The sequence below is a fragment of the Nicotiana tabacum genome, chromosome 16 (genome assembly GCF_000715075.1).
Source record: "Nicotiana tabacum cultivar K326 chromosome 16, ASM71507v2, whole genome shotgun sequence".
In the NCBI taxonomy this organism is placed as follows: Eukaryota; Viridiplantae; Streptophyta; class Magnoliopsida; order Solanales; family Solanaceae; genus Nicotiana; species Nicotiana tabacum.
The window spans coordinates 108,734,509-108,759,474 of NC_134095.1; the positions used below are offsets into that span (position 1 = coordinate 108,734,509).

The window sequence follows — 24,966 nt, forward strand, 5'->3', positions numbered from 1 at the left end:
TACTGTTTTAACTTCCTAAAGGTGCTTAACAAAGCGAGCACCAATTTCTCTAGGTGAGGGTATCTAGTTTTGGCCTCTCTAGAGTCCTGCTAACATAGTAGATAGGAAATTACATACCTTCCTCTTTCCGGACCAGGACTCCACGTACCGCTATCTCGGATACAGCCAAGTACAAGTACAACTGTTCATCTGCTTTTGGAGTATAAAGCAAAGGCGGGCTCGAAAGGTACTGCTTGAGTTCTTCCAAATCTTGTTAACACTCCGGGTCCATGAGAAATTATTCTTCTTCTTCAATAACGAAAAGAACCGATGGATCTTGTCGGAGGACCTTGAAATGAATCGGCCCAACACGATTATACGCCCGGTTAATCTTTGAACGGCCTTGACATTGTCCGCCATGGTAATATCCTCTATGGCCTTGATTTTATCAGGGTTGGTCTCGATTCCCCGATTAAACACCATGAACCCAAGAAACTTAATAGACCCGACTCCGAATGCGCATTTCTCCAGGATTAGCTTCATATTGTATTTCTTCTATATGTTAAAGTTTAATGCAAATGTTTCTAATTGTCCTATGCTCACAGGGACTTAACTAACATATCGCCAATGTAAACCTTCATTGATTTTCCTATTTGTTCTTCGAATATACGATTTACTAGGCGTTGGTAAGTGGCACCGATATTTTTTAGTCCAAATGGTATTACGTTATAGCAGTAGGTGTCATACTTAGTGATGAAGGATGTTTTTTCCTGGTTGCTCGGGTCCATCCGAATTTGGTTGTACCCGGAGTAGGCATTGATAAAGCTAAGGATCTCGTGGTCGGCTGTCGCATCGAGCATATGATCGATGTTTGGCAGAGGGAAAGAGTCCTTGGGGCATGCCTTATTCAAGTCTTTGTAGTCTACACACATTCTTAATTTATTCCTCATTTTAGGGACTATCACTAAGTTTACTAACCAATCCGGGTACTTAACCTCCCGGATGGACCCTATTTTAAGGAGTTTAGATACCTCGTCTTTAATGAATGCATGCTTGACTTCGTTCTGAGGCCTCCTTTTCTGTTTGACCGGGTGAAACTTCGGGTCCAGGCTCAGCTTATGAGTAGTTATCTCCGGTGGAACCCCTGTCATGTTGTGGTGGGTGCAAGCGAAACAATCTATGTTAGCTATAAGGTATTTAATGAGTTTTTTTCTGAGCTTGGGACTTAACCTCGTGCCCAAGTATACTTTACGATCGGGCAGGTTCCCGATCAATACGAATTTCTCCAGTTCTTCGACCGTCGATTTAGTGGCGTCAAAATCATCAGGGGCTAGGAAAGACCTAGGAACTTTGTCATCGCCATCCTCACCTGTCTCTTGCTTCTCCGATTGGGTCGGGGCTGGTGTCGATAATTGCTATTTGGTTTCTTCCTTGGTGACCGAACCTAGATCCTTTGGTGTTGAAAGTGCGGATATCAGGACCACCTCTTCGACCGTGAACATATCCTTTACAGCCGGTTGTTCTCCATAAATTGTTTTAATCCCTCCTGGCATTGGGAATTTCAACACCTGGTGCACCGTCGAGGGCACTACCCTCATGTTGTGGATCCATAGCCTCCCGAACAGAGCATTGTACCTCATATCTCCTTCGATCACGTGGAACTTGGTTTCTTGAATGGTCCCAGCGGTGTTCACCAGTAATGTTATCTCCCCTTTAGTGGTCTCACATGCCATCTTGAATCCGTTTAGAACTCGGAATGCAGGCGCGATTTGGTCTTGTAGACCTAGCCGCTCCACGATCCTCGATCTGTTGATATTGGCCGAGCTACCTGGATCAATTAACACATGCTTAACTCGAGATTTATTTATAATTACAGATATTACCAGTGCATCATTGTGGGGCTGCACGATGCCTTCAACATCCGTTGAAAGATAAGCTTCCTTCTGGCACGTAATCTCGAGTCTGTTTTTCCCTTGTGATGGATACTTTGGTGCGCTTTAACATCGGCCTCTAGGGGGCGTCGACCCCACCGATGATCATGCTAATGATGTACTGAGGTTCCTCCTACTCGATCTGCTCACTAGAATCTCTATTCCTGAAATGATTTTTGGCTCGATCGCTTAGGAAATCTTGGAGATGTCTGTTATTAAACAACCGGGCTACTTCCTCTCTCAATTGTTGACAATCTTCTGTTCTGTGGCCGTGAGTCTCATGATATTTACATATTACATTGGGATCAATTTGGGCTGGATCGAACTGGAGAGGTCGATGCCACTTGGTATCTTTGATGTGTCCAATGGTAGATACGATGGTAGCATCATCGACGTTGAAGTTGTACTCCAATAACCTCTACACTTCCTTAGGCCCGACGGGCCTGTCAAAACCATTTTTGCTCATGAGTCCCTAGTTATTTTGACCTCGATCACTTCTCCTTTCACTTCTCACAAGGTTTCGCCCAATCCCATTACCTCTTCAGTCTCTATTGCATGGTTGATACCGATCGCTGTTTGATCTTTATTCACGATCGATGTCTCTCTTGACTCTGTCGACAGCTCTGACGAGCCGGATATTCTATCAGATTTTGCTTCAACTACTGCGAAGCCAACGAACTTCGAGCATTGAGTCCTTGGGTGAAGGCCTGAACGGCCCAATCGTCCACGACTGGAGGCAGGTCCATCTATTCTATTTGGAATCGGGACACGTATTCTTTGAGCATCTCATTATCTCTCTGTTTCACTTTGAAAACGTTTGACTTCTTGTCTCGACCTTGATGGCCCCGATGTGTGCTTTCACGATGGAGTCTGCAAGCATAGCAAACGGGGCAATAGAATTAGGGGGTAGGTTGTGATACCATATCATAGCTCCCTTCAACAAAGTTTCCCCGAACGTTTTCAGCAGGACAAACTCGATCTCTTCATCTTCCAAGTCATTCCCTTTGATGGCGCACGTGTATGAGGTCACATGCTTATTTGGGTTAGTTATTCCGTTGTACATAGGAATCTCGGGAATGCGGAACTTCTTTGGGATTGGCTTCGGGGCTGCGCTCGGAGGAAAAGGTTTTTGAACAAACTTCTTGGAATCCAGACCTTTCAATATCGGTGGTGCTCCTGGGATTTGGTTGACCCTGGAATTGTAGGTTTCCACCTTTTTGTCATTGGCTTCGATTTTCTTTTTTCCTGATTCTACTTATTTTGTGAGCTCCCCGATCATCTTTATGATCTTGGGGTTAGTCCCGAGTTTAACTTTGCTCAGCCTCTCCATGACTGGTTCATTTCTGCAGGTGATTTCTCGGGACGACTCGGGCTCAATCCTGCTGGGGGCATAACTTTGGTTTTGCAGCTGGGCTATCTTTGCCTGTTGGTCCTACAACATTTCGAAGATCACCCGCAAGTTGATCCCATCACCTTCATCGTCGTGCATATTTTGGGCAATCGATCGGACTCCCCACGGACGATATTCTCAGGATCGGTATGCAAATTTGCATTGATGGCCACATGTGAGTTAACATCGATCGGGTCCGCAGCTGAAATCTGTTGAGATCGACAGGGGGCACCTCGTTACCGGGTGCTATATTATTGTTCTCTTCATGGTGACCGGACTTAGTGTCCACGTTCAGAGGGTAGATTGGGAGTTCAACATTTTAAACTTTGACCTGAAATTAAATACACTTCAAAGAACAAGTGTAAAATAGGGTGTGTTATGGAAATTTGTATCAAATTATCACTATTATCCTTAGCCCCACAATGGACGCCAAATTGTTTACCCTCAAAATCGGATAACAATTAAATTTGTAAGTGGTTTTAAGGATATGCGGATTAATTCGATACAAACGACAAATTATGTTAGACCACACACATAAAGACATAGTAAATTTAAACCACGTGAGGAGGATGATTTCAGCCTTAATGAAATATCTACCCTCGATCCGGTCTCACAATGGCCAGTACTGATGAACAAGAAAAAGAGCTTTTAATAACAATGAAAGTAATAATATATTGCTTTGTAATGCGTGTTACAATGTCTCTAATGAATTACCATATCCTCCTTTATATAGTAGGGGAATCATACTCTAGGTACAATTCCATAAAAGGTAAAAAAATCTTCTATTTCTGATTGTCGGTTCTTCATCGTTACGTGCCGAGATCCACGCGGTGATATTCGGCCGGTCACGGATATTACGACCTTCTATTGGTCGTGCTTGATTGCCCAACAATGTTCTCCGAAATCTTTCAGGGTTTGGACCAGTCCTAGATCATGACCCCGATATTCTCGAGGGCGGGCGTCATGCTCCCGGACTCCGACTCAATGGGACCCTTGCCTCGATTGTCCCTCGTCATCATGTCTCGAGCTCGGTTTATCTTATTGGAGACCGGAGCGTACCATGAACCCGATTTTACCCACATATTATATACACATATATTTTTAAATTTTATCTATAAATTAATAAAAGAGAGGAAGTATATATTTCCCTATTCTGATTTAACGGCGCGATTTTCAAATATAAGCCACAAAATCTCCAGGCTCGTCTCGCGAAATGAGGTTGTCAATAACTCGCAAGGATACGGGAAGATCATTTTGACCACCAAAGTGGATTTGAGAATCTCAGCGATATTGCCCTCTTAACATTAAAAAGTAGATTTCACCAGATTTGGTTTTGAATGCTCTGTTCTTTTTCGTATAGAGAGAGAAAGTAAAAGACAGTGATGGATATGGTAATTCGTATCTGAACAAGACATTTTACTAACATTCCAACACCCCTTTTGTATAAAATGAACAAACAGCACTGTTTTCTCACTTCTTCTCCCTAAAAAATTTCTGGGCTGTGATTGACTATACACTTAAATTCTGTTTTTCACTTCTTCCGAAGTAAATTTGTGTCATGGCGAGGAATGGAGTATTTTCGCGGCGGTGGAGGGCGGAGAAGATGGAGGAGTTTGATAATTTGTGCCCGTCTTTGGATTCTGATGAAGTTCATGATCTTGCTGTCGATGATAGTCTTGTCGATCGGAAAGTTATTGAACGGCTACTGAAAATCACATCTTGCAGAGGTTGAATGAAAATCCAAACCCCCAATTCAGTTGTTGTGTTTTTATCCATATGTATGAGTAAAAATAGAGTGTTTTTCAATTGTGCAGTAACCACAGTGGACAGTGGGAGGAGAGCTTTGCAATTTCTTGGATTGGATGAAGAGGAGACCTCTGTTGGGTTGGATGTAAGCAACTGTAGTCATATACTAGAAGTTATTTTTGTGCAAAATTTGAAGTTGATAGCTGAAAATTAATGAAGAATTTCCCTTCAGCTTTGGTTCTGTGTTGTGGATTAGACGCATGTGACAAAAGTTTACTCCCTCTCCCTATATTTCAGTTTACATGGACCTATTTCCTTTTTGGTCCGTTCTAAAAAAAAAATAATCCTTTCTAAATTTGGTAACAATTTAGCTTAAACTTACAAGTCTACCCTTAATGATAAGTTTTTATAATACTTTGGTCGCTTTTTGACTTGAGATGAGCTAACACCACGACGAGGACACTGCCTCCACACATGTCCAAACTCTCCACACTCAAAACAACTCCCGGGTGCTGGAGATTGGGACCGAAGGGGTTTAGGATCACAAATTTTAAATTTTTATTTTTTCTTAAATTCCGTGTTTGATCAAATAAATTCACATAAATTAGAACGGAGGGAATAATATTTAAGTAGCAAAGGATAGAGTGGTGGGCTCACTATATATTTTCGGAATTTCTGGTTTAGAAAAGAAAAATTGAAGGTTTTGATTTTGTGTTTGTTGTTATTGACTGGTTTTCTATGGTTGATATTAGGGTTTGAAGGTGGATCTGATAATAACTGATTATTGTATGCCTGGAATGACTGGCTACGAGTTGCTCAAAAAGATTAAGGTTCTTTTTCATACAATTTTGTCTTTCCTCTAATTTGTAAGAATTTTGCTAATTTTTTTGCAAATTTGAACAGGGGTCATCGTTTAGGGAAATACCAGTTGTGATTATGTCATCTGAAAATGTTTTGACACGAATTGACAGGTACTTTCATTAGCTTGTTTATAAACTTCTTGTGCCTCTCTTTGTATTTTATTGTTGGGTCAATCTATGAATAAGGTATATGGACATGTTAGGTATTGGCAATAACTTTTGATAAAATAAAGCGTTTGGCCATAGATTACTAAATTTGTTTTGAAAAATCTGACCTAGGTAAAGTTTGGTTTGAAGAAAACACATTTCAATTTTTTTTTAAAAACATGAAACATGACTTATACCCACAAGTTCTAAAAACTATCACAGACACCCAATAATACCTTCATCAATAACATTTATTATATTATTACAAACCATAGTCCTGAACATAAATAAATTTGGTACAAAATTATTATTTTTATAATGAACTACATGATACAGTACACTATCAGATGAACGAGAAGATGGAGCAGCATCATTTACGATATAATAAAAGATCGTACAACTCTCTCCCAACTAAATTAAGTATCATATCTCTAGGTATCCTTGTTCATGTGCTGTGAAGATTTCTCTGGTTGTTTAATTAAAGCAGCTGCAATGAATCCAACTAAGTTAAGAAAGTATGATATCTCTACTTATCGTTATTCATGTGCTGTGAAGATTTCTCTGGTTGTTTAATTAAAGCAGCTGCAATGAATCCAACTGAGTTAAGAAAGTATGATATCTCTACTTATCGTTATTCATGTGCTGTGAAGATTTCTCTGGTTGTTTAATTAAAGCAGCTGCAATGAATCCAACTGAGTTAAGAAAGTATGATATCTCTACTTATCGTTATTCATGTGCTGTGAAGATTTCTCTGGTTGTTTAATTAAAGCAGCTGCAATGAATCCAACTGAGTTAAGAAAGTATGATATCTCTACTTATCGTTATTCATGTGCTGTGAAGATTTCTCTGGTTGTTTAATTAAAGCAGCTGCAATGAATCCAACTAAGTTAAGAAAGTATGATATCTCTACTTATCGTTATTCATGTGCTGTGAAGATTTCTCTGGTTGTTTAATTAAAGCAGCTGCAATGAATCCAACTAAGTTAAGAAAGTATGATATCTCTACTTATCGTTATTCATGTGTTGTGAAGATTTCTCTGGTTGTTTAATTAAAGCAGCTGTAATGAATCCAACTAAGTTAAGAAAGTATGATATCTCTACTTATCGTTATTCATGTGGTGTGAACATCTCTTTGGTTGTTTAATTAAAGCAATTGTAATAAAATGGTTTTGACAAAAAGCAATGAATGAGCAACCACTTCTTCCTTAGTTTATTATATACCAAAACAAAAGTGATGGGATCCATGCTTTACAAAATCATATCCAAAGCTTCTAGCTGTTGGTTTCTTGATAAAGAATCATAGTTGTTTGTACTAATAAAAAGCAGTATTGTCAAAGGCTTATTTAAGGCGCGTTTAAGCCCTGAAACTTAAAAATGCTCAGGCAGCTCACTTCGCATCGCTTGAGCTGCGCTTCAGTGTAGGCAATGCATTAAGGCGTGTGACTTATTGCCCATGAATTCTATCTTGAATTGGACAGTACTAAACAACAATAATAATCGACAAATAAGTTTATTAATTAAGTAAAATATTATGAGTGAATTTGTTATTCTTTTTTCTCGAATTACCTAAATATTTATTTTATCTTTCATTGCGCCTTCTTTTACTAAAGCCCACATTTTAATTGCGCTTTGTGCGTAAAGCTTCAATAGACCTGAAGCGCTTTTTAGAGCTTTTCGCTTTTAACAACACTGATCTTAAGAGGAAACCGTGAATCAGTGTGAAGGTTGAAATAAAAATGTTTACAATTTTGGTCAATTCATAAAGCTTCAGTCAGCTTTCTTATTCTCCCTTCTACTGACTTGAACATTGAACATGTGACAAGGAATTCTTTTATCAGACAAATATGAAAAATGTGGTTTTCTTTTTAACTTGTCTTAAAAGAAGAATCACTTCTCAGGAAATTGATATTTTCATATTGATTTCATTTATTGGACGTTCTCTTGATCTAAACTAATTTTAATTAATTTTACAACAGATGTTTGGAAGAAGGTGCTAAAGATTTTCTATTGAAGCCAGTGAAACTGTCGGATGTAAAACGATTAAAGGATTACATGTTCAGCGAGGATCGGTTTAGAACAGAAGCCAAAGCCATGAACAAAAGAAAGTTGCCAGAAACATCTTCTGATGATTCGCCTACTCTCTCGCCTTCACAAGCACCATCACCATCACCATCGCCATCGCCATCGCCTTCAATTGACCTCGCATCAACTCTTTCATCCCGATCTTCTTCCTCTCCATCCTCCCCGAAAACACTTTCATCGTCTCTTTCTACTGATTCATCGACACATTCCACTGGTTCCTCCATGCCATCCTCACCAACATCACTAGCTTCACCAACAAGACGACACAAAATGAGCAACCAAGATTTGTAACACTATATTGACTTATGTTGCTTTCTTTTTTCTTTTTTTTACTTTCAGGGGTTCCTCAGGAACCCCATGGCCCCTTGGGGACTCTGTAGACAAGCCAATTGTGCCCCTTGCTTATGAGTTTTTTCTTGGCTCGTCAATTTTGGCCACATACTGATACTTTTTTTATTCACACAAGGTTTACTAATGTTCCTGTTAATTGTTGAAATGAGTTACCTAACTAACAACTTGTTTGGATAGTTATTACCTGTTATATTGCATCGTATTGTTACTTTAAATACGATATTTGTGTTGATTGCTATTTAAATTTTAATGTATCGTATCGTTAAATCCGTCGTTACGTAACAACGAAAAATGTCACTTTATGGAACGATCGATTTGGTGTGGTCGCGTCGCTACCTTATTTTTGTCTCTCATCTTGCCCTTCTTTATTACTCCCTCCGTTTCAAATTAGATGAGATACTTTCTTTTTTAGTTTGTTCCAAAATAAATGATACATTTCTAAATTTAAAAATAATTTAACTTTAAACTCTTCATTTTACCCCTAATGAGAAGCATAGCCGCACAAATATCATGGCCCCATAAAGTTTTAACTCCTTAAGATTTTAAGACCACAAGTTTCAAAAGTTTTTATTTCTTAAACTCTGTGCCAAGTCAAATTATCTCATCTAAATTGAAACGACGGAGTATTAAATAATCATATTTTATCATTTACCAACATTTTTATAAAAATTTTTACCCCGTATCTTATTTTTTTCTTTTTTAATATTGTAAGTTTATTCTTTATATTGTTGGTACATGACATCACGAACGACGACAAACAATACAATATATTCAAATTCAAACATTATATACATCGAAACGATACAGTATAATATAATATAATATGATACTGAAACATGACAATAGTACATTTATTCATTAACATATCCAGGATGGTTGGATTTAAATATTGGGATTCAGATTTTATATGATACAGATACGATCTTTTATTTAAATTCCAGATCTTGTCTGCTAAAAGGAATATTTGGTTCTGATTTGAGGTAGACATGTTTAATTTGTTCCCTTATTCTAAGGATTTGGGTCGATCTTGTTTGGGCCAGCGAAATTGGGAGGTGTGTAGTGGGATATTGGTTTTATAGCCTATTTGGCGAGCTATAAAAATCAGCTTATTTTAAGAATTGCTTTTGAAAAAAATACTTTTGGAGAGAATCAATTTGTGTTTGGCTAATCACTCTAAAAAATACTTTTGAGCAATAATTTGTGTTTGACCAAGCTTTTCAGAAAGTGTTTTTAAGTATCAAATTACGAACAAGGACATGATAATCAATGTATAATTTATGTATATCGATTAAAATAAATAAATAATAAATTCGGTATACTATTTGCGTAAAGATCCCTATCTCTTTCCTAGTTGGCCAAGAACCTTAGACAAAACAAATGTTGTTTAACTAAAACTTCAAGAAAAACTATGCGCATTGCCAAGCAAATCGGAGTTGGTAGTAATATAAATTCTCACTTCCTATAAGTTGACTTAATCTAATATTACGTAAAATAAATAAATAAATAAAAGTAGCGGTATAAGTTTTCTATAATTTTTACTGGCATATAAATTTTTGGTAAAATTAAATGAATGCTTAAAAAATAGGATCTAAAGTAAACATAAATTAGATGGTATTGTATATGAAGATATTTTTTTTCCTATTGCATCCAATTTTTTGTTAAATCTGCACGAATTTCAAGAAATTGTAGGTCTTTCTAAGTAACTTTCTTCCGTGTGATTTTAGGTTTATCTCATTTTTTCTAAACAACTTTGCCAGCCAAGTGTTTATCGTGAAAATGGTAATGACAATTAAATTTGTTGATGAAACTCGAAAAATACGTGATCTATTTTTATGCCGGTTTGTTAAGCAGTTGTTGCTAAGTATGTGAAATTTAGAGACGAAATAAAGTTAAGGAGGGAGCTATAACCAAACTGATATGCCAGTTGCTTGGGACCTCGAGCTTGTCGATTCTAGGCCTCGAGGTCGATCTCGGGACTTAGCCGCGAGCTGTTGAGGGTAACCGAGGTAGGGCTAACAATTATGAGATGGTTAAAGAGGCTCTTTATGACCAATGATAAGCAATAAATGATGAACAATAAGAAGATAATAAATGAAAGCAATAATATCAAGAGAGTATGTAAGAGAGCAAAGAGAATGCTTTTCTATATTTATTACGGAGCAGTTGGAGCAATAGGGTTTACAAGAATGGTAGGAATGTGTGACGACCCAAAGGGTCATCATCTGTTTTCTTACCCATTATGTGCTTTCGAGGCCTTGAAAACCTCATTTAGAGTCGCTTCAATTTACGTGCGCAGTCCGGGCGCGTAGCCGAAAAGCTTAAATATGAAATTCTGTGAAAAAAATGTTAAGTCTTGACTTTAAAATAAATAAATTTGACTTTGGTCAATATTTTGGGTAAACGGACCCGGACCCGTGATTTGACGGTCCCGGAGGGTCCGTAGAAAAATATGGGACTTGGGCATATGCCTGAAATCGGAATCCGATGTCCTTAGCCCGAGAAATGAATTTTTAAGTGAAATTATTTTCAGAAATTATTTAAGGAAATTTGAAGTGAAAACTGATTAGAAAGCAATGGTATCGGGCCCGTATTTTGGTTCCGGCGCCCGGTACAGGTCTTATATATGACTTGAGTCATTCCTGTGAAATTTGGTTAAAAATGGACGTCATTTGACGTGATCCGGATGTTAATTGAGAAATTTGATGTTTAAAAGAGTTTTGAGAAATTTTATTGATCTCGAGGTTTAATTCGATGCTCGTGATGTTATTTTGGTCATTTAAGTACACGAATATGTCTGTAGGATATTTTTGTGGTTGTGTGTATACTTGGGTTGGAGTTTCGAGGGCTCGAGTGGGCTCCGGAATGCCTTAGACTTAGAAAGTCAGATGTTGCAGGTTCAGGAAGTTGCAGGTTCAGGAAGTTGCAGTCTCTGAGCCCTCTAGTGCGGTACGCGAGAAATCGCGTGCGACCGCGGAGGGGCCAGCGCGGCCGCGGTCGCCTTTGTGCGGTCCGCGGTGGAGGCTGTGCGGCCACAGTCGCCTTTGTGCGGTTCGCCCAGGGTGCTGAACTGCAGGTCTTCAGGGAGGGGCCAGTGCGACCACAGTCATCTTTGTGCGGTCCGCGGTGGAGGCTGTGTGGCCGCGGTCCATTTGATGCGGTCCGTACTAGGGGTCTGAGAGGGTATAAATAAACTGGAATTTCAGTTATTTTTCACTTTTTCAAAACCCCAAAACATAAAAGGCGATTTTTCAAACAACCTTTCTTCTCCAAAACGTTGGTAAGTGATTTCTAACTCATTTTCTTCACTCCTTAACATCTTTTAGCATGATTTCAACTTCAAATCAAAGATTTTCATGGGAGAAATTGGGTAGAACCTAGGTTTTCTAAAATTGGAGATTTGAACCTCAATTTGAGGTCCGATTTCAAAACAAATTATATATTTGGATTCGTGGGGGAATGAGTAATCGGGTTTTGGTCCGAACCTCGGGTTTTGACCACGTGAGTCCGGGGGTGATTTCTGACTTTTGGGCAAAAACTTTAGAAAATTCATTTTCACGCATTGGGGTTGATTCATTTAACACTTATTGATGTAACTAAATAACTTGTGACTAGATTCGAGCGGATTGGTGGTGAAATGAAAGGGGTAAAGCTATAGTTGAGACTTGAGTGGTGACCAAGGCATCGAGGTAAGTGTTTGGTCTAACCCTAGCTTGAGGGATTAGGAGTTGAGTCATACTTGCTACTTGCTTCTTGTTAAGTACGGCGTATAGGCATGGTGACGAGTATCTATACGTTGGTGTCAAGTATTACCGTGAGTAAATTTAAAGTTGTTGCGTTCTTAAATGACACTTGGGGGCTTTACTTAATGATCTTCTATGATTGAGCATTTTCAATAATTGAACTGAGTACAAGTTGAGTTGAGGTTGATTATAGCTGATTCTCCCTTGCCGGGATGACTAATTCAATATTGTTGTTCCCTTGCCGAGAAATTATTATATTATTTATGTTCCCTTGCCGGGATTTCTTGTGATTGTGTGATGAAATGTAAATGGGAGCGGGTGGTACGCTTACCACAAGATATAATAAAATGGGAGCGGGTGGTACGCCTACCACGAGATATAATGAAATGGGAGCGGGTGGTACGCCTACCACAAGATATAATGAAATAGGAGCGGGTGGTACGCCTACCACGAGATATAATGAAATGGGAGTGGGTGGTACGCCTACCACAAGATATAATGAAATGGGAGTGAGTGATGGAGCGGCTATGTCTGTCGATGCTTTGTGGAGGCTGGATAGGTTCACCAAGCTCTTCACTACTACTTTCAGCGGTGCTTCTTCTGAGGATCCCCGGGATTTTCTATATAGTTGTCATGAGGTTCTGAGGAACATGGGTATTGTTGAGACCAATGGGGTCGATTTTGCTACATTTCGCTTGTTTGGATTCGCCAAGACTTGGTGGAAGGATTATTGCTTAGCTAGGCCAACTGGGTTGCCATCTTTGACTTGGGAGCAGTTTACAGTATTGTTTCTGGAGAAGTTTCTCCCCGTTACTCAGAGAGAGGCCTATCATAGGCAGTTCGAGCGCCTCCAGCAGGGTTCCATATGGTCACCCAGTATGAGACCAGGTTCATCGACTTAGCTCGCCATTCTCTTGTCATACTTCCTACCGAGAGAGAGAGAGAGGGTGAGGAGGTTTATCGACGGTCTTATTCAGCCGATTCGTCTTTAGATGGCCAAGGAGGCCGGGAGTGAGATCACTTTTCAGGAGGCGGCCAATGTGGCCCGCAAAGTTGAGATGGTTCTGTCGCAGGGAGGTGGTCAGGGGTTGGATAAGAGGCCCCGTCATTCAGGCAGATTCAGTGGTACCTCATCTGGAGGTAGAGATTCATATGGTAGAGGCCATCCTCCTAGGTCCTTTCAGTCAGCTCTTCAAGCTTTTCACGGTGCTTCAGGTGGCCGTGGTCCTCCAATTCAGTATTCTGATCAACAGTCCTTTAGTGCACCACCAGCACCTATCAGTGCACCGCCGCTTCAGAGTTTTCAGGGTCGTCAGCCCAACAGCCGAGGGATTGTTTTACTTGTGGCGACACGAGGCACATTGCTAGGTATTGCCCTCGGGCTTCGAGTAGTTCTCCGCATCAAGGTTCCCGTGCTATGGTTCAGGCACCAGATGTTCCACAGCCCGCCCAGCCAGCTAGAGGTGGGGGTAGAGGTGCTAGAGGTAGAGGTAGAGGTCCTAGAGGTAGAGCTCTGGCCGCTAGAGGTGGAGGCCAGCCAGCAGTAGGCCGCCCCAGAGAGGTAGTTCCGGGTGGTGGGGCCCAGCCTCGATGTTATACTCTCCCAACCAGGCCCGAGGCTGAGGCTTCAGATGCAGTTATTATAGGTACGGTTTTGGTTTGTGATAGAGATGCTTCAGTGTTATTTGATCCAGGGTCTACATACTCGTATGTGTCATCTTATTTTGCACCGTATCTGGTCATGCCTAGTGATTTGTTGAGTATTCCTATTTATGTGTGTACATTGGTGGGTGATTCTATTGTGGTAAATTGAGTCCATCGCTCTTATGTAGTTGTGATTGGGGGTCTTGAGACTCGTGTGGATTTATTGCTTCTAGACATGGTCGATTTCGATGTCATATTGGGGATGGACTGGCTATCACCTTACCACGCTATCTTGGACTGTCACGCCAAAACTGTGACCTTAGCTTTACCGGGTATGCCTCGTTTAGAGTGGAGAGGGACTCCTGGTCATTTTACCCGTAGCGTCATTTCTTATGTGAAGGCTCGGCGTATGGTCGAGAAGGGGTGCTTGGCCTATTTAGCTTATGTTCGTGATTCTAGTGCGGAGGTTTCCTCTATTGATTCTGTGCCCGTGGTTCGTGAGTTTCCTGAGGTATTCCCTTCAGACCTGCCAGGGATGCCACCCGACAGGGATATTGACTTTTGCATTGATTTGGCTCCGGGCACTCAGCCCATATCTATCCCGCCGTATCGCATGGCCCTGCCAGAGTAGAAAGAGTTGAAGGAGCAGTTGCAAGACTTGCTTGAGAAGGGTTTTATTAGACCCATCGTTTCGCCTTGGGGTGCGCCGGTGTTGTTTGTTAAGAAAAAGGATGGTTCAATGAGAATGCGCATTGATTACCGACAGTTAAATAAGGTCACAATCAAAAATAAGTATCCACTACCGAGGATTGACGATTTGTTTGATCAGCTTCAGGGTGCCAAGGTGTTTTCAAAGATTGATTTGAGATCTGGCTACCATAGTTGAGGATTTGGGCATCCGATGTCCCTAAGACAGCTTTCGCACTCGGTACGGGCATTATGAGTTCTTGGTCATGTCATTTGGGTTGACAAATGCCCTAGCGGCTTTTATGGATTTGATGAACCGAGTGTTCAGGCCTTATTTAGACTCATTTGTGATAGTCTTCATTGATGATATTTTGATATATTCCCGCAGCCAGGAGGAGCACGAGCAGCATCTCAAAGTGGTTCTTCAGACTCTGAAGGATAGTTAGTTATATGCTAAGTTCTCTAAGTGTGAGTTCTGGCTGAGCTTAGTTGCATTTCTGGGTCATGTTGTATCAGCAAAGAGTATTCAGGTTGATCCGAAGAAGATTGAGGCAGTCAAGAACTGGCCTAGAGCAACATCAACTACAGAGATTCAGAGTTTTATAGGATTGGCAGGCTACTATTATCGGTTTGTGGAGGGGTTCTTATCTATTGCAGCCCCGATGACTAGGTTGACCCAGAAGGGTGCCCAGCTCAGATGGTCGGACGAGTCGTGAGCACATAATTTTTACCCTACGAGAACTACTCCCAAAAATTCAAAATAAAATAGTTTTGTGTTGTTTGTGATTTATTTGTATTTTTGTCCGTGCGTGTTTATTCTACTTTAATTAAGAAAGATACAAAAATAGGTGCTGAATGTGCATTTAGGATTTAATTTTACAATCAGGAATTAATGAAAATCACAAAAATGTGTATTTTTTGCATTTTTAGCATTTAATGTCCGATTATGTGATTGTGTTTTAATTAGTGTTTGATTTTAGATTTTACTTATTATTAAGAGTCAATTAGTATTTTTTTTAGCTAATTTTGTTTTTTGATTTAATCTAGGATTTTGTTTGTAAAATGGGAATTAAAAAGGAAAATAAAAGAAAAGGAAGAAATGAAGAATAAAGAATAAATTCGGAACTGGGCCGACTTTTTAAAATCAAAATCAGGCCCAAACAGATGCCCAGACCGGTCCAAATCTCACAGATGTTCGAACGACGTCGTTTCAACGGCAATCAATTACAGTCGTTGATCCTGCATGATCCAACGGCTCAAAAGCCGTCTCACTTACCCATTCCCTGGCCCGACCCGTTAACCGGTTCAAACCGACCCCTTACCCGGTTCAAACCGACCCCCTACTTAAACCAAACGATGCCGTATTGGTTAATCTCCTTGATCCCAGCCGTTGATCTTAATTGATCTAACGGCCGGGATTAAATTCCCCACATGGTATATATTCCTAAATCCTACCCCGCCCCCTAAACCAAACCCCCCTCGCCCCATCGTCTCTCTTAGACCTCTCAGAGACGACCCCTCGAAACCCTAGAGCCGCCACCCCGCCCCTTCGCCGTAAACCCGGCGACGCCGGCTCCGATGGCCATGAAAATAACACCCCTTGACCACCTGACCCTCCCCTCCACAAATCCACACTCGGCTTGCTTCGAATCATCCCCGAGCTTCTCGAATCTTCAATCGAAGAATCAGCCTAAAACCTCACCTCCTCCGATGACTACCAAATTCACACCCCTAAACCTTCTAACCACCCTCAACACAAATCCCTACCCCTTTAACCTCGAATCATCCCGGTTCGTTTCGAATCTTCAGTCGAAGATTCGAGCAAAACCCTAAAACTACCCAACCAGCTCCAAGTTCACACCCCAGCTCCACCTGACCTCTTTCGTTCCCAAACAACCCCTACCGTGGCTCGAATCTTACTAGAACTGGTCAGATTTTAAATCGATTGAAGACCCCTAAGAGGACCAAACCTGGAGCCGGTCCGAGTGAAGGGGAAATTTGAGGTTCCTAATCGACTTCAGTCGAGTGTTTTCAGTCGAGAACACTCGATTGAGGTCCGTTTGGACCTCAAAAATTCGAGTCAAAGTGAAAGGGGAACTGTTTGGAGTTTCAGCCTGTAATTTTGAGGTATTTGTCTTCTTTTTCTTTTCCATTTTTGTTGTTTATCTGTTTGAGCCTCGTTGTATTTCATCATCCTTTTAATTTATTTCTCTCCTCTTTCGGACCTTTTTTTTTTGGTCCAGTTTTCTTCTGATTGATTAACATACGTTATAAATAGTTTCGTCGATTAATCCGTTCATGTTTGTAGTTTAGTAGTTCTTGTCAATTTGTTTTGGTTTGGTAATTGATGTTGACTCGTTAATTTCAGTCACTTGTTGAAGTTAGTCAGTTTGTCGATTTGTTTTTAAACATTTCCAATTTTCGCAATCGTTAAAATTAAGTTTGTCCGATTGCTAAAATTAAGGATTAGTTCATCACAATGTTTGAATCGCTTAGTCGTTCGTCACATTGTTTTGAATTGCTTGGTCAGTTGAACTGCTTCGTCACAACTGTTGTTTTGGTTGTCACCTGAGCCTACTGTGTCATGCCTTGTAAGGGTGTTCTGAGTTATTAAAAGCCCTGGCCTTTATTTTGTTGCTATTTGATTCAAGCCTAAGCAATTGATGAATCGAATCCTACTGTTTAGGGTCTAAAATGAATCTGACATTGGTTTGAATTCAGTGTTGGTATGATAATGTCAACTAGATAGTAGTGAGTCATAAGGTTGCATTCAGAACTTAGAAGAATTGGTTATAGCTGCAATTTCAGGGACTCTAGGAGGGTATTTTTGGATTTAAAATGTTTGAGAATGGCCTAAATTTAGTGGTCTGATAGTAGGGTACTATAGTACCAATAAACTAATGAATTGTTTAGTAATAGTGGGGAACAAGGCTTAATGGCATGAAAAGTTGATTAAATAAGTTAAGTCACCCATAACCTTGGATTAAAAAAAAGAAAAACATGTAGTAGTGGCTGTCAGGGAATATCATGGGCAGAAACACTCTCTTAATTAGCTGAATGCTCCTAATAGCTAAAGGGTTAAAAAGTTTGGCTATAAAGGAGAGGAGCTGGACACAGTTAAAAAGAGGAGAACATTTTGGAAATCTTAAGGGTGTTGAACATTCTGAAAAACCGGAAGAGAGTTTTAAGAGTTAGTCTAGTTCAACTAGTGCTATCCCATTGAAACTGAAAAGAGCTTCAGCTTTAACTGTGGAGTTGTATTTTTGAGTTTTTCTTGATTACTGAATTCTAGGGGTGTTTCTGCTTGTGTTTTGATTGATATTTGGTTTCTATCAAGCTATTTTGGGGTCAGTTACTGGGTGTTTGTGTTGTTGTTGGTATTGTTGGGAATTTTAACTGGTTTCCTGAGTTGCTGCTGGTTATCTTTTGTTGCATTACTGTTGCAACTGATGTTTGCTACTACTGCTGTTGACCTTCCTCTCTTCTTCTTCCCCATTGTATTCCTTCCAGGTACACATTTGTACACTCTTGGCTTGAAGCGAAATGAAGTGTTGACCAAGCTTTGTTCCTGTTGAATTCCTCCTATTTAGATTTGTGCTCGAATAGAGTTTTTCTTTCTTTGTCTAAATATGTAGTTGACTGATTAATGAGTCATAGGGTTGCATATGTATAATGTTTAGTTTTCTGTAATAAGACTGGTTCGTGTAAATGTACCTAACTGGACTGTATCTAGACCATGTGAGCTACCGTTTTTCCAAGTTTTTTTTTGGATTCAAATGAATTGAAGGTATCATCATATAGGTTCAAAGCTAATGAAATGGTTACTTGAATAATGTTAACCTAACGTCAATTTTCAAATACTGAGGTATTTTCGACAGTTGTAAAAAGAGTTCCAAAATGGCTTGGTATTACATTTGGTTCTTCTAATAACCCATTCATCTAATAATGTTAGTTTAAATTAATCAAAGAATAGTTAGTTTGTTTTGATATTACTGTGTATCAATCTCGTGTTCAATTCATAATCTCAACTTTAGTATTATTAACTAATAGAACAAGGAACGATACAATCTCCCTTTGAGCAAGCTCGGTTGCAATTTTCCGTTTGCATTTGTCTTAATCTAATAACTAATAAGAGTCACAAGCTTTTAATCATGTAACTAATTAGGACTTCTTCTCTTTTTATTTTAGAGCCGAACTTAATAGAAAAATGTAGTCACTTTAGGATTGTCCTTTTAAAATAAACGAGATGAGCCTCGCCTAGTAAAACGCATAGATTGCGGGGCCCTCACAAATGTATGTATTAATTACTTAGAACTCGGGATCGGCCGCTTAGGGAACTTCACGGCCTTTTTCCCAAAATAACCACGCGTTAATCTCTTTAGGCACGTACTTTAAATAACATTACCTTCTCAAATTCGGGTGCACATTTATGTGACCCAAATCCAAATCCCAACGGAGTTGAAATGTGTCGACAACCACGGGTACATTGATGTGACGTGGTTCGAGATACGTCTTCACAACGTTGCAATTCTCTGTTAAAATAATAATGATAATAATAAAAGTGGTAAAGAGTTAAAACTTGCAGATAATCTCATAATTGTTAAAGTCAGATAAATAAGCCGAATGTGACAGTTGAGCGACCGTGCTAGAACCACGGAACTCGGGAATGCCTAACACCTTCTCCCGGGTTAACAGAATTCCTTGTCCAAATTTCTGGTTCGCGGACTGTAATACAGAGTTAATCTTTTCCTCGATTCGGGATTCAACCGGTGACTTGGGACACCATAAATCTCCCAAGTTGCGATTTTGAATTAAATAATAAATCCCGTTTCGATTGTCCTTTAATTGGAAAAACTCCCTTTACGCCCCTTTGCGGGGTGTAGGTAAAAAGGAGGTGTGACACGAGTGTGAGGCGAGCTTTCAGAAGCTCAAGACAACTCTGACTACCGCACCGGTGTTGGTTTTGCCCACAGGTTCAAGGCCTTACACAGTTTATTGCGATGTTTCCAGTATTGGGCTTGGTGCAATGTTGATGCAAGATGACAAGGTCATTCTCTATGCTTCGAGGCAGTTGAAGATTCATGAGAAGAACTATCCGGTCCATGATTTAGAGTTGGCAGCCATTGTTCATGCATTGAAGATTTGGAGGCATTATCTATATGGCGTGGCACGTGAGGTGTTCACTGATCACAAGAGTCTTTAGTATTTGTTCAAGCAAAAGGAGTTGAATTTGAGGCAGAGGAGATGGTTGGAGTTGTTGAAGGATTATGATATCACTATCTTATATCACCCGGAAAAGGCCAACGTGGTGGCCGATGGTTTGAGTAGAAAGTCAGCCAGCATGGGCAGTCTTGCTTATATTCCGGTCGGTGAGAGGCCGCTTGCATTGGATGTTCAGGCTTTGGCCAATCGATTTGTGAGATTGGATATCTCTGAGCCTAGCCGAGTATTAGCTTGCACGGTCACTCGATCTTCATTATTGGAGCGTATCCGTGATCGACAGTTTGATGATCCCCATTTGTGTGTCTTTAGATACACAGTGCAGCATGGAGGTGCCAAGCAGGTTACCTTAGGTGATGATCGAGTTTTGAGATTGTAGGGGCGAGTTTGTGTGCCTAATGTGGATGAGCTTCGAGAGTTGATTTTAGAGGAGGCCCATAGTTCCCGGTATGCTATTCATCTAGGTGCCGCGAAGATGTATCAGTATTTGCGGCAGCATTATTGGTGGCGTAGAATGAAGAAGGATATTGTTGCATATGTGGCTCGATGTTTGAATTGTCAGCAGGTTAAGTATAAGCATCAGAGGCCTGGTGGATTGTTTCAGAGGATTGAGCTTCCCGAGTGGAAGTGGGAGTGGATCACTATGGACTTCGTTACTGGACTTCCGCTGACTCGGAAGAAGTTCGACGTAGTTTGAGTCATTGTTGATAGGCTGACCAAGTCAGCGCATTTCATTCCTGTGACAGTCTCCTATTCATCTTAGAGGTTAGCTGAGATCTATATCCGGGAGATTGTTCGCATTCATGGTGTGCCTGTGTCTATCATTTCGGACCGAGGTACGCAGTTTACCTCGTGTTTCTGGAGAGCAATTCAGCGAGAGTTGGGCTCTCAGGTGGAGTTGAGTACGACCTTTCATCCCCAGATGGACGGCCAGTCCGAGCGGACTATTCATATTCTGGAGGACATGCTCCGAGCTTGTGTCATTGATTTTGGAGGTTCGTGGGATCAGTTTTTGCCTTTAGCAGAGTTTGCCTATAACAACAGCTACCAGTCGAGTATCCAAATGGCTCCTTATGAGGCTTTGTATGGTAGGCGATGTCGATCTCCGATTGGATGGTTTGAGCCGGAGGAGGCTCGGTTGTTGGGTACGGATCTGGTTCAGAAGGCCTTGGACAAGGTCAGGATCATTCAGGAGAGGCTTCGTACGGCTCAGCCCAGGCAAAAGATTTATGCAGACCGCAAAGTTTGAGATGTGGCTTTTATGGTTGGTGAGCGGGTATTGCTCCGAGTGTCTCCTATGAAGGGCGTGATGAGATTCGGGAAGAAGGGCAAGCTTAGCCCTAGGTTCATTGGTCCATTTGAGATTCTTGATCGAGTGGAGAGGTGGCTTATAGAATTGCATTGCCGCCTAGCTTATCAGCCGTGCATCCAGTATTTCATGTGTCCATGCTTCGGAAGTATCATAGCGATCCATTCCACGTGTTAGATTTCAGTACTGTCCAGCTGGACAAGGAGTTGTCTTATGAGGAGGAGCCGGTGGCTATTCTAGACCGGCAGGTCCGTCAGTTGAGATCGAAGAGTTTTCCTTCGGTTCGTATTCAGTGGAGAGGTCAGCCTCCTGAGGCATCGACCTGGGAGTCCGAGTTCGATATGCGGAGCCGTTATCCTCATTTATTCCCCTACTCAGGTACTTCCTTCTTCTGTCCGTTCGAGGACGAACGATTGTTTTAGAGGTGGAGAATATGACGACCCAAAGGGTCATCACCTGTTTTCTTACCCATTATTTGCTTCCGAGGCCTTGAAAACCTCATTTAGAGTCGCTTTGATTTGCATGCGCAGTCCGGACGCATAGCCGAAAAGCTTAAATATGAAATTCTGTGAAAAAATGTTAATTCTTGACTTTAAAATGAATAAATTTGACTTCGGTCAATATTTTGGGTAAACGGACTTGGACCCTTGATTTGACGGTCCCGGAGGGTCCGTACGAAAATATGGGACTTGGGCATATGCCCAGAATCGAAATCTGAGGTCCCTAGCCCGAGAAATGAATTTTTAAGTGAAATTATTTTCAGAAATTTGAAGTGAAAACTGATTAGAAAGCAATGGTATCGGACCCGTATTTTGGTTCCGGCGCCCGATACAGGTCTTATATATGACTTGAGTCATTCTTGTGAAATTTGGTTAAAAACGGACGTCATTTGACGTGATCCGAACCTTAATTGAGAAATTTGAAGTTTAAAAGAGTTTTGAGAAATTTTATTGATATCGAGGTTTAATTCGATGCTCGTGATGTTATTTTGGTCATTTGAGTACACGAATATGTCCGTAGGATATTTTTGAGGTAGTGTGTATACTTGGGTTGGAGTTTCGAGGGCTCGGGTGAGTTTCGAGTGGGTTCCGGAATGCCTTAGACTTAGAAAGTCAGATGTTGCAGGTTCAGGAAGTTGCAGTCTCTGAACCCTCTAGTGCGGTCCACGAGAAATCGCGTGCGACCGCGGAGGGGCCAGCGCGGCCGCGGTCGCCTTTGTGCGGTACGCACTGGGGGTCTGAGAGGGAATAAATAAACGGGAATTTCAGTTATTTTTCACTTTTTCAAAACCCCAAAACATAAGAGGCGATTTTTCAAACAACCTTTCTTCTCCAAAACGTTGGTAAATGATTTCTAACTCATTTTCTTCACTCCTTAACATCTTTTAGCATGATTTCAATTTCAAATCAAAGATTTTCATGGGGGAAATTGGGTGTTTTGGGTAGAACCTAGGTTTTCTAAAATTGGGAATTTGGACCTCAATTTGAGGTTCGATTTCAAAACAAATTATATATTTAGATTCGTGGGGGAATGGGTAATCGGGTTTTGGTCCGAACCTCGAGTTTCGACCACGTGGGCCCGTGGGGTGATTTCTGACTTTTGGGTAAAAACTTTAGAAAACTCATTTTCATGCATTGAGGTTGATTCATTTAGCACTTATTAATGTAATTAAGTAACTTGTGACTAGATTCGAGCGGATTGGTGGTGGAATGAAAGGGGTAAAGCTATAGTTGAGACTTGAGTGGTGATCAAGGCATCGAGGTAAGTGTTTGGTCTAACCCTAGCTTGAGGGATTAGGAGTTGAGTCATACTTGCTACTTGCTTCTTGTTGAGTACGACGTATAGGCATGGTGACGAGTATCTATACGTTGGTGTCAAGCATGACCGTGAGTCTTAAATTGAAAGTTGTTGTGTTCTTAAATGACACTTGGGTGCTTTACTTAATGATCTTCTATGATTGAGCATTTTCAATAATTGAACTGAGTATAAGTTGAGTTGAGGTTGGTTATAGCTGATTCTCCCTTGCCGGGATGACTAATTCAATATTGTTGTTCCCTTGCCGGGAAAATTATAACATTGTTGTGTTCCCTTGCCGGGAAGTTATTATATTATTTATGTTCCCTTGCCGGGATTTCTTGTGATTGTGTGATGAAATGTAAATGGGAGCGGGTGGTACGCTTACCACAAGATATAATAAAATGGGAGCGGGTGTTACGCCTACCACGAGATATAATGAAATGGGAGCGGTTGGTACGCCTACCACAAGATATAATAAAATGGTAGCGGGTAGTACGCCTACCACAAGATATAATGAAATGAGAGCGGGTGGTACGCCTACCACAAGATATAATGAAATGGGAGCGGGTGGTACGCCTACCACGAGATATAATGAAATGGGAGCGGGTGGTACGCCTACCACGAGATATAATGAAATGGGATCAGGTGGTATGCCTACCACGAGATATAATAAAATGGGAGCGGGTGGTACGCCTACCACAAGATATACTGAAATGAGAGCGTGCGGTACGCCTACCACAAGATATAAGGAATGGGATCAGGTTGCACGCCTGCAACAAGATGAAACTAAAAGTGAAAGTTGCCTTATTTCTCTTTATTCGTGTTAGAAGTTAAATTGTAGTTTTCTTACTATTCTTTGGTATTTTGTTTTATCTGCTACCCCCGGAGCATGTTTCCCCTTTCCCAGCTTTGATTGCTTATTACCTGTTTACTTTTCTGCCATATAGTATATAACTGCACTGGTTTATCTGGAGTCTGGTCCTAGCCTCATCACTACCTCGCCGGGGTTAGGCTTGACACTTACCAGCACATGGGGTCGGTTGTGCTGATGCTACACTCTGTGCTTTTTTGCACAGATCCAGGTCTAGGACAGCAGCAGTAGCGCGGGAGCCAACTTTCAGTCCAGTGAGACACCGAGGTAGCCTTGCAAGCATCCGTAGGCCCGGCGTCTCCTCTATCTTTATTTCAGTCTGTTATCTCATGTATTCGAGACAAACAGTTTATATTTTTCTTTCAAACGGTTGTATTTAGTACTCTTAGAAGTTCGTGAGTAATGTGACACCAGTTCTTAGGTAGAGGCATAAGTTGATTTCTGTATTATTGTTCAATTTCTTTAATTTAAGTCTTCCGTACATTTATTAAATTCCGTTGTTTTCATGCTATCACTGCTAATCGTTAAAAGAAGTGATTTGTTAATGAAGTAAGCTGTTAAGGATTGGCTTGACTAGCTCACATTAGTAGGCGCCATCACGACTCCCGAGGGTGGAAAATTCGGGTCGTGACAGGTATGCCCTTTATATAGGAGGGGGATCTTAACATAGTACAAAATACATTAACTACTCGGATACAGGGATGGCACAACTAGATATGATGTCCTGACGCCCTACATTGGGTTTAGAATAGCCCGCTAGGCTCTGTCAGTCTTCCCCAAGTATCTTGGGCTTCCCTCTTTTCTAATATAGCCGTAGGTCTGCACTGCCCCGAGATTGGGCCCCGACGACCCTTGACAGTAAGCCCCGACCTCGGTTTTGAACATCGAGAAGCACGTTCGCGGGGCACCATAATGACGAGGAAATTGGTCACCCCCGATTTTACCATACATAGATAGTCTCCGCATTTATTAGAATGAAAGTGATAAGAAACGACCTTGAATTTCTTCCCCCTCCGATGCTCTTGTAACGATGTCAGGCATAAGGCGCCAAGTCACGATGCACACGCAGCTCCTAAAGATTTTCGCATTGGCTATGTCAGTTGGTTGTCTCTTGGTCTTCTTCATTGCGCACGCGGGGCTTCTATAAATACTCCACTTTTTATTTTCTACAACTTATTGTATTCCCAAACCTCAAAAAAGGTTCGTTCTTCCT

General features: G+C 40.9%; 1 protein-coding gene across 1 annotated transcript; it reads left to right on the forward strand.

The window, feature by feature from the left end:
* Positions 1–4,596: 4,596 nt before the first annotated feature.
* Positions 4,597–8,581, forward strand: LOC107825200 (two-component response regulator ARR6). Its single transcript, XM_016652026.2, has 5 exons — positions 4,597–5,027; positions 5,115–5,191; positions 5,799–5,876; positions 5,950–6,017; positions 8,029–8,581. Exons 1-5 carry the CDS (start codon positions 4,859–4,861, stop codon positions 8,423–8,425), a joined length of 789 nt encoding a protein of 262 aa, XP_016507512.1. The 5' UTR covers positions 4,597–4,858; the 3' UTR covers positions 8,426–8,581.
* The last annotated feature ends 16,385 nt before the right edge of the window (positions 8,582–24,966 follow it).